The 14,208-nt window shown below is 47.7% G+C and overlaps 1 protein-coding gene across 7 annotated transcripts in view; it reads left to right on the top strand.

Moving 5' to 3' along the window:
• Positions 1-14,208, top strand: part of KLF7 (KLF transcription factor 7) — a 57,147-nt gene that overhangs the window by 25,115 nt on the left and 17,824 nt on the right. For 6 of the 7 annotated variants that reach the window (XR_014586206.1, XM_083842321.1, XM_083842316.1 and 3 more), the window contains exon 2: positions 4,513-5,125. Coding sequence is in view for 6 of the 7 variants with exons in the window: in XM_083842321.1 (XP_083698447.1) it covers positions 4,513-5,125 (613 nt within the window). In the remaining variant the exon portion in view is untranslated. The remainder of the gene's footprint in view (positions 1-4,512; positions 5,126-14,208) is intronic. The other variant, XM_083842320.1, reaches the window with a different exon arrangement.

Raw genomic sequence — 14,208 nt, 5'->3', positions numbered from 1 at the left:
GTTGAAGGTGTGTGGGCAGGAGACACACAATATTTTTATTAGGTGATGAAAATGTACCTCTTCTTGGAAAGTGAATATTTTTGCGATTGTATCCGAAACTGAAAAATCCACATGCCAGACTGCCATCCTTTGCTAGCTGGCTTTCTGCAAGTACATGGGGTTTAGCAAAGTCATACGCTATTATTTGTCAGCCATGAATCATCATTTCTTTTAACTGGCTAAATTGAGGCGCAAGGTGCAAAGAGCACGACCCTTGTTAGTCAGGGCAGATGGGTTGAAGTGGTTGGGTCACTTTTTATCCCTAGCCTGCAAAAACAGCTTGACAGCGGTCAGCAGTCTTACATATCGTCTTCCTGTGTCCCTGAAGGGAGCCATCTTCCTCTTCCCATTACATTTTTTGAGGCCGTTGTCACTGCAAATCCTGTGAGCACTGGGTGAGAAAGTTTAATGCCCATCAAGTTACCCGCAACGTATCAACCTACAGCACAGTAGGACTTAGTTCGAATGTGGTGTTTATTACATCTGTTACTTCAGTCTCCCCCTCTCTTGCATGAGTGCCTGAGGAGAAACTGGACATCCGGAAGAGTTAACGATCATGACGGGAGCACCTCACTCCTGTCTTTGGTAACCTTGGGCCGCTTTCCGCCCAGGCCGGTGGTGGAAGCAGAAGATGTACAGAGGTTCCCCAGTGTCTGAATCTTGCCATGTGCGTTCATATCTCTGTGGGCAGTTGTCAACATCCTGCTGCTCCCACACAAAATTGTTAGGTTTTGCTGCACACACTGGCAGATGACTTTGTGGGAGTGGAGACCAAAGAACCTCTTGACGGCCCATAGGGCTGGAACGGAGGCCTTGGTGGTCTCAGCCTGAGTGGTTTCACCAGCTCAGAGCTCAAGACAAGGGGGTGAGCTTACTTGGCCTAAAAATCACAGGTCTTGCCAGGACAGGAGTGAAGAAAACAAGCTGTTTTCCAAACGCTGCCTCGCCGCTCCCTGGGTGATTTGGGCCAGAGCGAGGGGAAGGTCACGTAAGGTACTTGGCACATGCCGGGGAGCGCATATGGGGAAAGAAGCTTTGTTCCTGCCTGCCATCCCTGCCCTCGGCCACGGCAGCAGCAGGTAGGGCCCTAGCGGGGAGCACAGGAGGGGCTGTGGCCTTAACCCTCATCGGGCTTTGTCTGCCATGCAGCTGAGCCGGAGGCCCTTTCTGGCTCGGCGTTGCCAGGCTTTTCCCCCCTGTTGACTTAGTGGAGGGATTGAGGGGGGCGGGAGGGAGGGACTTCATTATATTGTTTCTTTTCCTTTGAGTTGTTTTTTTTTTTTTTTTCCCCTCTATGGGGAGATGGGCTTGATCCACTGGTTTAGGATTTCTGAGGCAGAAGGCAAGGCATGACCAGCTGGTGTCTTGAAATGGCACAGGTGCAATGGCTGCGGGAGGGGGGAGCCAGGAATAATTACAGGTTTCTGAAGCATCAGGCTTTGCCTGAAAAGGGCTCATCGAGAAACTGCTCTTTATGGAAAATTAATGGTGAAGCTGGAAAAACTGTCAGGCCTACTATTGTTGTCATCGGGGTAGTTATGGCTTAAAGCAGCAGCACCTCCCGCTTGCCTCCACGGGCGCGTGGAGCCAGAGTGCAGCTTTCTGGTCCCAGCCATTGAAATCTCTTGTCACTGTCATCACGTTTAATGGCCTTGAGTCCCTCTCTCTCTCTTTTTTTCCCTTTCTATCCCTAATTTGTGATTATGCTCACTCATCACTTTGGAAGCCTTTTATTTATTAGGCCCTTAGACCTGTTTCTGCCCCACTGGATGAAGGCTAAGTGAGCCAGAAAGCCCAAATTACACAATGTGGGGAATTCAAAAGCATCACCTCTTTTGGTACACTTGTGGGTGTCAATCCTGAAAGATTGTGGGGCACATGTGGAAGGCTGCCCCTAAAGCCTGTTAGGATTCACCTAGGGAGAGACCAGATCACCAGCTAAAGCCATTCCCCGGTCGCAGAACTGCCCTTTAAGCAGCAGCCAGGCTTTTTGTGTTTGTGAGAGCAGCTCTCCCTTGTTACTGTGAGCAGCCCCAGCATGGTGGCTTTCTGCCGTGCTGGTACCAAGGTTTCTGCTTGGGAGCAGTGTGAGCAGGGTCAGTAGGTGCTGGTCCCCTGGGGACAGCACTGGGGCTGCCTGTTCCCTTCTCAGGAGCCTGTTCAGATGGACCTTCAGGGGAGAGGGGACTCGTAAATAAAGCTGAAAGCCATGGCCCCTGTCCCTGCCCCCAGAAAGAAGTCCTTGGTACTGGGTTAAGGTGGGCTCAGGACGAAAAGCTTCTCCTGCAGTCACACGAGCTGGCAAGGTCAGTTAATAGCAGCATGCAATGCTGTGACACTCTGCTGGGAAGCTTAGTGCTGGTTCCCGTTGTTCCCAGCTTTCTACTGCCTGCAGGAAGCGGGGAAGCCCTGGGGGCAGCCGGGCGGACATGTGGGCCGGTCGCATTGTTGCAGCAGGAAATAGGAACCCGTCCAGAAAAACCCAGCTGAAGGAGCGGTGGGGAAAGGAGGGAGCACAAATAAACAGTTGCTTGTGACTCCCGGGGCAGGCTGCTGGAGAAATGAGCTGGCAGCCTCCAACAGGAGCCCCAGCAGCGGGCTGCAGCACGCCGGTACCAGCTCCCAGGCACTGCTGGTGGGGCGTGCTGGAGATCTGATTTCTGTGGTTGTACCTCCCCTTGCTGAGTGTCAGGAGCACTAAAGCTTGCTGGCTTCATCTCCCATGTATTTGACAAAAACAGCTCTTCAGCGATCCCGTTTGTGGTAGGTGAAGAAGTGAAGAACCCTACTAAGTTAGGGTAGGCTGGTTGTATGGTGGTTTACTTAAGGCAAAGGTGCTGATTAGTAAGTGTCCCACCTGCAGGCACATCGCATGTACAGTGTCATGTCTGTGAAAATAACCCCCGTGTCTCACTTGCATATATTGCCATTTTATTGCTTTTTGTCCAAGTCCATCTCTACGGCTCAGATCTATAATCAGCTATTATTAAAAAACAAACCAAAAAGAAACAAACAAAAAAACACAGCAGTCTGACAGATTACTTTTGTAACTCTGGAAGCCATCTCACCCAATTGTATCTGCAAACAGCAGTGTTGCTTCCAGGCTACATTAACAGGAATAATCTTGAGTTACACGGTAGCTCCCAGAGAGCTGTGAATGGGGCCTCTTTACACTCTTATTGACGTTTGTACCCAGAAGGCAGGAGTCTCCGTCTCGCCTCCGGTGATAAGGAAGTTTTTGTTTCTTGATCAGATGTTTGGCTTCCAGGTTGAGATGTAGTTGGACCATCAGCTCCCGTAGGCTGCACGGAATATTTTTGCCTAAAGTCCCTTCTTTCATATCTCTAGAAGTGTTCTCTTAGGAGTAGTTTTTAGAAGTTTCTAAAAAATCTGAGTTAGAATGTGTGTTTTTCTAAGCCCCGTAAAATTGCAGTGATGGTATTAAACCAGCTATCCTTTTGGGCAGCAAGAAATGAAAAATAGCACTAATAAACTCCATTAAATGCTCCTGAAACTACAGCTAACCATTTTCTATAAATAATAAAAGTCTATAATGTTGGTTATGGAGAACACTGGGCAGTGTGAAGGTGCCTGGAGACTTTATTGGGCCTCCGTATATGAGCTCAGGGCACTTCATACAAGGTACATTCAAGTAATAGGCTCACCCCATCCTCGTGCTGATGATCACTGCTGTGGAGGTGCGGGAATGCATTTTTATGTGGCAGCTGCTTGCCTGCATCATCACCTACTTTTTAATAAGTTGTGTGAGTGTGCTGGTGTGCAAGTGTGGTGTCCTGTATACAGGAAATCCTGCTTGACCAGATGTGCCAAAAACCCTCTAAGAAAGGCATTAGGTCCCTTTTTTCTTATCACATCTTCTCTCAGCCCCTTCAACCAAGCTATGGTGTCACTGGAAGGTTTTCTGTCTCCTCCTTCTGTTTTAAAATGATATACTTCAGAATTATGCCATTCCAGGAATAGATTGAGCCCCAGCCAGCTACGCTGGGTTAAATTTGCAGTTAAATTTAATGTTTGGAAAGAAAGAGGAGGAAAATCTCTGGAGAGGTGACTTTTTGTTTTTATAAGGCCAGGAGACTGGGCAGATTGGGTAGTTGCATGTGGAGGTGACAGTTGGCCAGGTTACACTTAAAATTGGAAGGGGCCTGATGTCCATGGGACAATGTGCAGATTTCCATGAAAATTTAGCAGATGCTTTGTTGTATCTTCTCTTCTACCATAGTATCTGCTACCGTACACAGATATTCCCATACCCTGTCTCTGAGCAGCTTCAAACGAGTGCAAATCCCCATGTGTGCCAAAAAGTCACCATCTCGCAAGAAGGTGCTGGTGCGCATGAGTGCTGTCTCTGAATGGCTCTGGACCACATTGTTCTCCTGCCCTAGGTGGGAGCTATGCTGTAATCTCTCTCTAACATCAGTTTCTTTCCCTCCCCTCTCCCTTCCCCTCCTGCAGACATGCCTCGAGTTGGAGCGATACCTTCAGACTGAACCACGGAAGATCTCCGAGAGCTTTGGTGAGGACTTAGACTGCTTCCTTCATGCCTCCTCAGCTCCAGATGCGGAGGACACTATCCGACGGCTGGACCCCATCCTTTTACCGGTGGAGACGAGTACGTGTGACAAAAGCTCCAACATGGACATTATCCTTTCACGGGACAAGCTGCTGTCTGAGACGTGCCTCAGCTTGCAGTCCACCAGCTCTTCCACAGAAGGCTACACAGCCGTCAACCAGGCCCAACTCAATGCAGTAACCTCGTTAACACCCCCTTCCTCTCCGGAGCTCAGCCGCCACCTTGTAAAAACCTCACAAACTCTCTCAGCAGTGGACGGCACGGTGACATTGAAACTGGTGGCCAAGAAAGCTTCACTCAGCTCCATGAAAGTGGGTGTAGCGGCAGCAACCGCGGGGACAATAAAAAGTGGGCAAAGTGACAGTGAACAAGGAGGGCCAGGGGCGGAAGCGTCCCCAGAAAACAAGAAGAGGGTTCATCGCTGTCAATTTAATGGGTGCCGGAAGGTTTACACAAAGAGCTCCCACTTAAAGGCTCACCAGAGGACTCATACAGGTACTTGTGTAGGATGCTTCTCTCATCTTGTCCTCCTGCCACCTAATCGTAACCATCTCCTTTTATTCTCATTTAGAAAAGAAAAAAAAAAGCTCTTCCAAAAGTTCAAGCCTGTATCTGTGAAACAGGGCAATGGAAAAATATGGTAGGCCAGCAAATGTACCCCCTTTTCAACAGAACGGAGGAGTTCACTGCCTACCATTAATATGTTGAGCTTTCATGTGTCTTATGGGGCTTGGTGCAGAGTAATTTTAGGATACCTAAGGGTTGTAGATGTATCATTCATGTTAAAACTGTGGGCATGCCAATTTGGGTTTTCCGCACTCAGATCCCCAAGACAGCTTTAAAAATGTTAATTTTAGTCAAGTGTTAATTGCTTCAAATAGAAAATACCGTGGGTAGGTTTTTGCTGCCTTTTGTATGGGGGAAGGGAACAAGCATATTTCAGAACGGAGATGTGCGGTTTAGGAATAATGTTTGTGTGAGAGGGAGTGTGTGTGTAGATGCAGATGTGTACAATACAGATGCATGTACACTTGAGATCTCACTATTTTGGGCTATTCTGGTGACTAAATACAGCATGTGGTCAGGAGACTCTTTGTGCTGCCAATGCTACAAGAGCAAATTAATCAATGACATGGAGTTTGGATGGAATAGTGTGGATAGAAAGGGTATGGGATGTATGGAAAGATACCAGGCAGTTATTTTGGGTAGTATTGATTAATGTTGCATATAAGCTTTACTGTGTAAGCATCTTGAAGCGTACCAAATTGGCTGCAGTTTGGCTGTTCAGCATCCCTACTCTCCTGTCATTTGTTCATAGTCCCCAGTAGCTTTTCAGCTGGTATTCATTGGCAGTAATAGCTGTGCAGTTTGCTAGTGTTGCTGCTTTGTTCTAGGCTTCACATGTGATGAGAGATGATAAATTCCCATTAGCACTATCTTATCATGTGATTATTCTTGTTTCCAGAGGGATTGCTGTAATCAGTTTTCTCAATTTTACTGTAAAATGTGTGGTCTCTTACGATAACTGCACATTTAATTCACGATCTTATCATGCAGGCATATTCCTAGAAGCGAGGTTGTTCTTGCAAGGTAGAAAATAACATGTTGGACCAGTGCAGTAAATCAAACAAATGTGTGGGTTGTTAAGAGAGCTGCATCCATCATATACTAGGCAGCACTGTAAAAGTTACATGGTCTGAGGTATAAATCACGTTACGACATAAAAGGCCTTGGTTTTGATCTTTCAATATGGGCTTTCTAGTGCTTTTACTGGGGATAGCCGCCTTACCAGGAGTGACCTCACATGTGATCCAGTGATTTGAAAGCCAATGGAAGCAGTGCAGTCATTTTAAAACCTGCAGTGATGTGATCAGGAGACTCCTGTGCTGCCAATGCCACCGTGAGCTTAACCCACAGCAAAGCAGGCTCTGCCGTGGTGTCCAGGAGGACGTCCCAGCCAAGGCCTTCCAGTGGGCAAAGGGGCTCCCATGAGGGCACAGCTCCAGGGAGTGAGTTGTTGATGCAATGGCCTTGACTGTTTGGATGTGACCCCTGTGTTCCTCCTCAAGCTGGAAGTGATGAGTCTTACACAGCTTTCTGAAGTTAGCCAAGGATGTGACATGTTCACCTAAAAGGGGTGAACTTGTGGAATTTTTTATGTTTTGGTCACCCAGTAGGTGTGAAGGGGGACAAGGAGTCCTGAGAGAACTCTGTAAGAACTCTGCAAGAGCGGCTGTATTTGCAAGACCTCCACCATGGGAGTTCAAATCTTGCAAGATTTTGCGTGCTTTTGAATCAAGTCTTAGGTCCAGCTGAATATTGTATCTTTCCCCTAGGTAACATCACCATGTCAAATACTGTGTTTTGCAATTAATTCATGACAAGAAACATTTCTCACTGGCACCGTGATACTTTTATTGAATAGCCTTAGTTGGTGTGTATGTGTGTGGTTGGAAAGACAACTCCACCTTTACTGGCAGATGTGGGAGACCTGCATCAAATGATGAGACTGCAGCTGTGCAGGTGCAGTGCCCAAATGTCCCGCTCCTATCACCTCACCTAGTGGGTTCAGCTATCCCTCCGAGCTTCCCGGTTAAACCATCAGTAGTTCAACCAGTCTGTAAACCATTTACTAGTTTACAGAGGTGTTCTTGTTTTCATCCACCAAATTCAAAGAAGGTAGCAAAGGTTGTTAGGAAAAAGCAGGCAGGTAAAAGAGAAGAGGCAAGAAACAAACCCAGATGAGGAGCCGTCCCATCCTGTCTTTGCAGCCGTACAAGCATCCTTTACCTGGTTACATCCTAGCTGTCTACAGCTGTGTAGAAAGGATGGTTTCATTTGCAGCGTGGATGGGATACAGCTCTGTTGTTCAAATCAAGCTGAACTATTTGAGGCAGAACCTGGGAGCAGGTAGGCACCTGACTCCATTTCTCTCAGTGGAAAGCACCTAGGTGTTCAAAGGTACCTGAATACCTTTAGATTACATCTTGGGAGCAGTCTGAGTCAGTGGTGGGGAGGGGCCTATGTAACTAGCTTATTTGGGTCCAAGCACCAAGTCGTTTGGACCCCTGCATCCCGTTTAAGTGCTCTGTTCCCTTAAAATCCATTGACCATGAGTGCCATAATTAGAGCTGGTACAATCAAGGCATCGAATCTGTTCGCTCTGACCTCGGCAGTGGGGCTTCCCCGCAGGGAGCTCCTGAGCTTCCTGTGAAAGAGAGGGACAGAGAGGACTAGCCATGGAAATTTGGGACTGAGCTGTAAATGGCAGGGCTGCCTCCTTTCCCATGCCCGCCCTGGGGCTAGGGCCGAGCAGCCCTTTTCTCCATCGGCGCTTTGTTTTTCCGCGGCCGCCTTGGAGCTGCAGGGAGCCGCGTGTGCCGCGGGTTGTGAATGCGCCCAGCAGCGCCAATGGCTACTAGCCACTTGGCTTGCTCACTGGCTGAGCCAGAGGGCCTGAAATGATTGCGAGATATTTTCCTTTGGCTGGTAGCTTGTTAGTGTGTCATGCAAGAGCAGTCTGCCAGAGTGGGCCCTGTGCAAAGGGGTGGGAGTGCCCTGGCAGACAAAGAGCTCTCAGTGTGGGGCTCGCCGTCCGGAGGCAGATGCAGGCCGGTCACCCAACTTCCATGTGCAAAGTCCACTCGCTGGATCAAAGGGACTTACTGCTCTGCAGGAAGACAAGAAAGCCATGGGCTGGGGAGCCGGGGGGTGGAAGGCAGCGGAAGGAGGTTGCATTCCTTTCGTTCGTATGTAACGCTGACCAGACAGACGCTGGCTGGCCTTCCTCGCAGCGTGATGAGCCAGACTGGGCTGGAGGCAATACAGACTGATAGCAGCTTGCTGGGTTGGAACCCGGCTTCTCCTGGGGCTTTGCTTCGCTGGGGAGCCCAGGGACAGTCAGACTCCACACTGTACATGGTGCTGTGCAAGCTTCCCTCGTTATTCTCTCATGTCTCCTCCATTAGAGAATTAGGACAGTTCTGGAAGGCCCATCAATGGTTGAACTGGTTATGAAACCACCTTCTGGACGACCTTTGGAGAGGGAAAAACTATTATCTGTGTGGGAGAGAATTTAATCTGGAAGGGAAAGGGAAAAACATTGTCTGGGTTGAAAGGGAAATGAAAATATTTGATTGGATTCGAAGCAAGCTGGGGCATCTAAAGAGAAGGGTACATAAAAGAGCTCAGAGCAGTGGTGGAACTATATGTCTGTCAGAAGGCAGCAAAGAAGCCGTTCGGGAGAAATAGCAGCTGCGCGTGTAAACAGGAGGAAAAGGTGAGCTGTAGGATTGGAAAGGCTGTGCTGCCAACATGGGGGCGAGGTAAAAAAAATTAACAAAGGAGCCACCAGCACTGGTGCTGTAATCCAGCCCTAATACATTCTCTCACACTTATTCATGGAGCAGACATCAGTGCAAACGACAATGTCTCTTTTGAGAAACAGAAATTTTAGTCCAGCCTTCACACATGTGTGGAGATGAATTGCCAATGTAGAGGAGAGTGGAGAGGAAAGGAATTAGAATGGGCCAAAGAAAATGTATAGTCATCGGTACTTCCTAAATTAGAAAACAGGATATTGCTGGCGAGTGTCGGGATGCAAATACGTCTAAGGGGGAGCTGGCCCGCGACCTTTGGAAAGATTAGTCACGGGGAAGTCATTGTGTCCCATGGATCAAAGACCCATGGAGAAGATTTCTATCTCCCGATGAAACAACTCACATCAGCTTTCCTTGCAGTAATGCACAGGGGAAGGCATGAGGTGGCATGGTTGCTTCATGGCCAGAGATAAAGCATCACAAATAAACTAACTGGGAAATCCTGAAGATTGCAATAATGATTAAAAAAATAAGCCATAGAGTGTTTCGCTGGGGTTTGCATTTTGTGAGTGTCAGAAGGTTTTGATTATTTTTTTTCTTTATACATCTAAAACCAGGATCTGATACAACCTAAGATCAATTCTTAAAAAAAAACAATTGGGCACCTCACATCTTTAATTAGATTTCTAAAGCCTAAAACGAGTGGGAGATGCCCATGTAAATAGATAGTACGAGTCTACATACTGTCTGAAGATAGCATTTATTTAAGTGGAGTTTGTTTCACATTGTCATGATATCTTATTGTAAATTACATAGTTCTTTGATCCAAAGTGCTGGGTGAGAGTAACAAGAACAAATAAATCCACCCTGCAGGAAAACAAATTACTACGTTTGGAAGAAAAAAGCAAGAGGTACACAAGAGTATTAGAAGAGCATTAAAGAACAGGAAGGTTTTTGAGGTGGGATTTAAACTGACAGAGAAGAGTCTTCCAAAACTGCTGGGGCTAGAAGAGGAAATGCCCAGAATCTGGAAATGATTGGAAAAGCGCAAATTGAGCGGGGAAGGCTAGATGAAAAAAGAAGAAGATTAATTTGAAGTAAAGGAATAATAGAGAAAATAAAATCTGTCTGTGCCAGTGGTAACCCGTGAATGGGAAGCTGCAGTGCTGTGTTGTGTTAATGTGGTGCCACCAGTGAACACAAAGCCAAAGATGAGAAAGAAAATACAAACAGCCAAGCAAAGCACCAGTTCTGTAAGATTCTGAATAAATGAGTTAGGAAAAAGCATTTGGGAGAACAGTATAGCTACAATGGGAGGAATGAAAGCCAAGGCCCAGGATTTTTTTGTTGTACAAAGAGAGAGATCCACAGCCTTGGAACAAGTCCCCAGCTCCGCGTGCAGGGCTGAGACCAGCAAGGGGACACAGAGGGACGGAGAGGATGTTAAAGCTCCCGTGGCAGCAGCTGGAGCAGCGGGTGAGTTCGCTGCTGGAAACAAGAGAAGGGAGTTGGGGAAGGAGAGGGGGTGTGAGGAAGACCTTCATTCATGGCTGGATTTGTTTTCAGTTGCGCTGCCAAATTGGAAAGATGTGTTTTGTTAGTTTTTGTTTTTGTTTTTAATCAAAGCTCGTTGAAATAAGCCCGACCTGATCACAAGCTCTTTAAAAACCTTCTCTTTTTGAAGCCATTTAACCACTTGGCAAGTTGGGAGAGGAGTCTTGTGATTTCAGTGCGGAGGGCCAGAGCCTCACGTCATTACTACAGTGAGAGCTTAGGCTGAGGAAACAAGCTTTGTGAACGCCGCAGACAGAGGAAGGATGGGCTCTGCCAAAAGCAGCCCTCGCCATTTGAAACGCCCGGGCTCAGCCATTGCTTGGTTGCCGGTACCTGCATTCTCAGTCCTCTCTTTCTGCTCCATCGTTTGCAATTCAGTAGCACAGGTAGGGAGACAGTCTTACTGTTTGGGTTTGGAAATGTAAATAGGTATTGTTTGTTTGGTTGTTTATGTGCCACGTGAGATGATTTTTGGCACAAGGGAGACCTAGAAAGTGCTGTTTGCTGCCTGCTGGCAGCTGCAGAAGGGAGAGTGCAGGCACCTCCAAGTGTTGGGGCAGGCTGCCTCAGTAAGGCACGGAGAAGCCCCCTCTACTTTGTCATCCCGCGTTTTCTTTACATCCATCCCTGAGCCCCTCGGAGGCACCCAGCAAAGGGGGTGAAGGATATGGCTCACAGAGTAAGACCTCAAACTAAAAACCCTCAGTTGCTTTCTGTCAGGGTCCCTTCGTGTTGCTGGTGTCCCGCACTGGATACAAATGGCAGATTAAGAATGAGAAACTTTGCTTTGAACAAAAGAAAAAGAAAAACACCAGCACTTGTGAAATATTTGAAGTCACGCCAGGCCTGAACCAGAGATGTGTGGGCGGAGGTGCCATCTTAGACTGAGGTGGGCTTGCTGGAAGAGAAGGGCCTGAGCAGCCTGGGAGAGCTGAAGCACTGGGCAGGAAAAGCCAAGTGTGCTGCCACATGTCTTAAAAGCAGGCTCTAGGTCAGTCCTCTAAGCGCAGCGGGGGTGTCTGAGTCCAGGTTACATCTGGGCAAGTGCCCAGGAGCCTGGGTGGAAAGTGTGCGGGGCAAGGGGCTTGCTCCCAGCGCAGAGCCTGCCTTTCACATCCCGCATACCCCCACACCGGCAGCAGCAGCTTGGCACGCAGGAGCAGCCGAGCTGCAAGGCTTTGTCTCAGCTGACCTAAACGCAGCGGGGGCGTCCGTGCTTCTGCCGGGAGAGGTCCCGTGCCAGGTAACACCGTGGCCACCGCGGAGTAGATGGTGCCCATGGTATAGCACAGACCTTCACTAACACTAGGAATGATGTCTGAAAAAAATGAATTTCAAGGTAGGTAAAGGGCAAGCATCTGATGCCGAGACTGTAGGGTGGATTTCATGTGTCAAACTGTCTGTTTCTGTTTTGCTGGAGTTCAGGGAAAAACTCTATTTGCGTCTTCAGAAAACTTTTTGTCTAACACCGCTGCCAAAAGCCAGTTGGTTACCAAATGTCAAGCAGTAAATTGTAGCGTACTGCTGTAGAGTGAAATGAACATGAAACAAGGACTTCAAGCGAGGGGAGTTTTAAAGACTGGTGCGGCCCTGTTAGAAAGGGGAGGACAAAATACTGCATGGGACCCTCCTTATCCACAGTCTCTGGGAGTGCCCAGAACCTTTGTTTCACTGGAGACCCCAAATCTTTCTGTTGGCCAGCTTTATACGTGATAGAAGGCTTAATAAGAACTGAAAGCCTTTAAAAAATGTGCGGGCCAGTTCTCAGCCCTAGCAGCCCCATCTGGAGATAGACACACGTGCTGCCTTGGGCAGATGTGCTCCTGGGGGTGCCTTGCCTTTGAAACCTGGGACCGAAAACTGGGGCTTGAAGAACTGAAAGCTGGAAAAACATTTACAGGCGTGCTAGCTAAGCTAACAGTGACGAGCCTGTGCTTCCAGATGAAAGCGGATCACCAGCCGAGTTCTGAAAGAAAGGTGTCCCCGTTGCTTAACTGTGCACATTCGGAGTTTAGTGGGGACTTTTTCCTTGCTCCGATTCCTCTGGACTCTTACCACCGACAGAGGGAACTTAATAGATTAGTTGGACAATTTTGCAATGTCATTCTAGTTTTTTATGATGACTATAAGTGATCATTAGTGCACTAGAAGCATGTATTAGTTCTTGGAAATGAATGCCATAAAAATACAGGCGTGCTTATCTGCATACACTTTTGTTCGATACATAAGTGCATGGAACCTGTTACGGTTAATTTTGCATGAACTTCCATTTGGGCATCTTCTTGTTGGTCACGTGTAACTCTGCTAAGCTTTTCCCTGAAGCTGAATTTTTCCACATTTGGTATTTTTCCAGTGTGGCTGCTGTTTGTTATTTTAGAAGTTGGAGGAAAAATACTTGTTTTTTAGGAGAATGTGGCATGTGTGTTGGGGATGGGCAGAGAGAAGAGAGCTTTTCTCAGTGTAACAAGTTGAGCTAAAAACTTGGCCTCTGTAATGGAAAATAGCCTTTGAGTAGAAGACCTTTATCTGTGAATATCTGGGTGAAAATTAACTGGAATGGACTAAGCTCTGATCTGTCATGAAATGACTTTTGTATGAGTGTGGTACACGTGATGCAATTTTATTGTTAATTCTTTGTGAAACCCAGAGAATCCCAACAGTGGTTTCTCCAGGTGGTTTCCTGGGCTTTGTTTGACTTTGGACGTGTATTAGGGAACATATTTCATACAGAGGGTGTCTTTATTCTCTAAGATTTTCCCTCTGAAGATGCAGCGCCACCCAGCAATGGGGTTTTGTAGCACACTTGCGTCATTCCTCATTTACACTCATCCAGCAGCATGGATGACCTGGGGGATTTCCAGCTGGGTGCTTCTGTCTCCCCTAGAGCTTAGAGCTTCTGGAGTCCTAGCTCTGGGAAGCTGATCAGCAGTGCAAACTTTCCCAAAATGCAGATGAGTAAACTTCCTAGCTGGCAAGAGTTCATCACCTTTACTGGCTGCCTCGTGCTCTGGAGACCGGGCCCCTTGGTTCGCCTGGGTTTGCCTGGCAGCGTTGCTGAGACCTTTTGACCGCGTCGTGCTCCACGAAGCAGCGAGCAGCTCCTGCTGTCTCCACCGCTGGGAGCTGCGCCGAGCCCCCGAGGAAGGCAGCGGCAGGAGGGACGGCGTCTCCTGCCGAAGCATCGCCCGCCTGGCCCCGCTGCGCAGCCCGGCCCTGGCACAGGGTGTGTTTTATAAAGCCAAACACACGGCTTCCCACCCCCCCAAATCAAATATAGTACCTGAATGAATGAAAGCATCCCGGGTCTTGTTCTTTTCTTCTCTTTGTTCTTGACAAAACCAGGAAACAGAAAGGGATATGTTTTATTTTCCCCTTGTGTTTTATTCCCGTGCTGCCTCTGCCAGTCTGCATCCCTGATTTTTCAATGGCAAAGGGGAGAAAAGGAAGAGACACATAAATAGCAAGAACCATCAGCACTGCAATAGTCTGAGTAAATGAAAAGCCACATTCGTTAGCAAAAATATGGAACAAAAATAACTTAAACTGTTAGCATTTGGGACAGGGGGTCTCTCTTCCTCTTCACTTGCTTTTTTGTCAGTTCTGGTCACTGATAAATATTTTTTATATTCTGCCTGGGATGTTACCTTTGCTTTTTGCATGAAATTTCTCAGGAGCTCTTGGCCTAAAATGCAAGTGTCCAAAGAG

Source organism: Anser anser, assembly GCF_964211835.1.
Source record: "Anser anser genome assembly, chromosome: 6".
Taxonomy (NCBI): domain Eukaryota; kingdom Metazoa; phylum Chordata; class Aves; order Anseriformes; family Anatidae; genus Anser; species Anser anser.
Note: the sequence above shows the minus strand (reverse complement) of the source record. Positions and strands in the feature narration are given on the sequence as shown.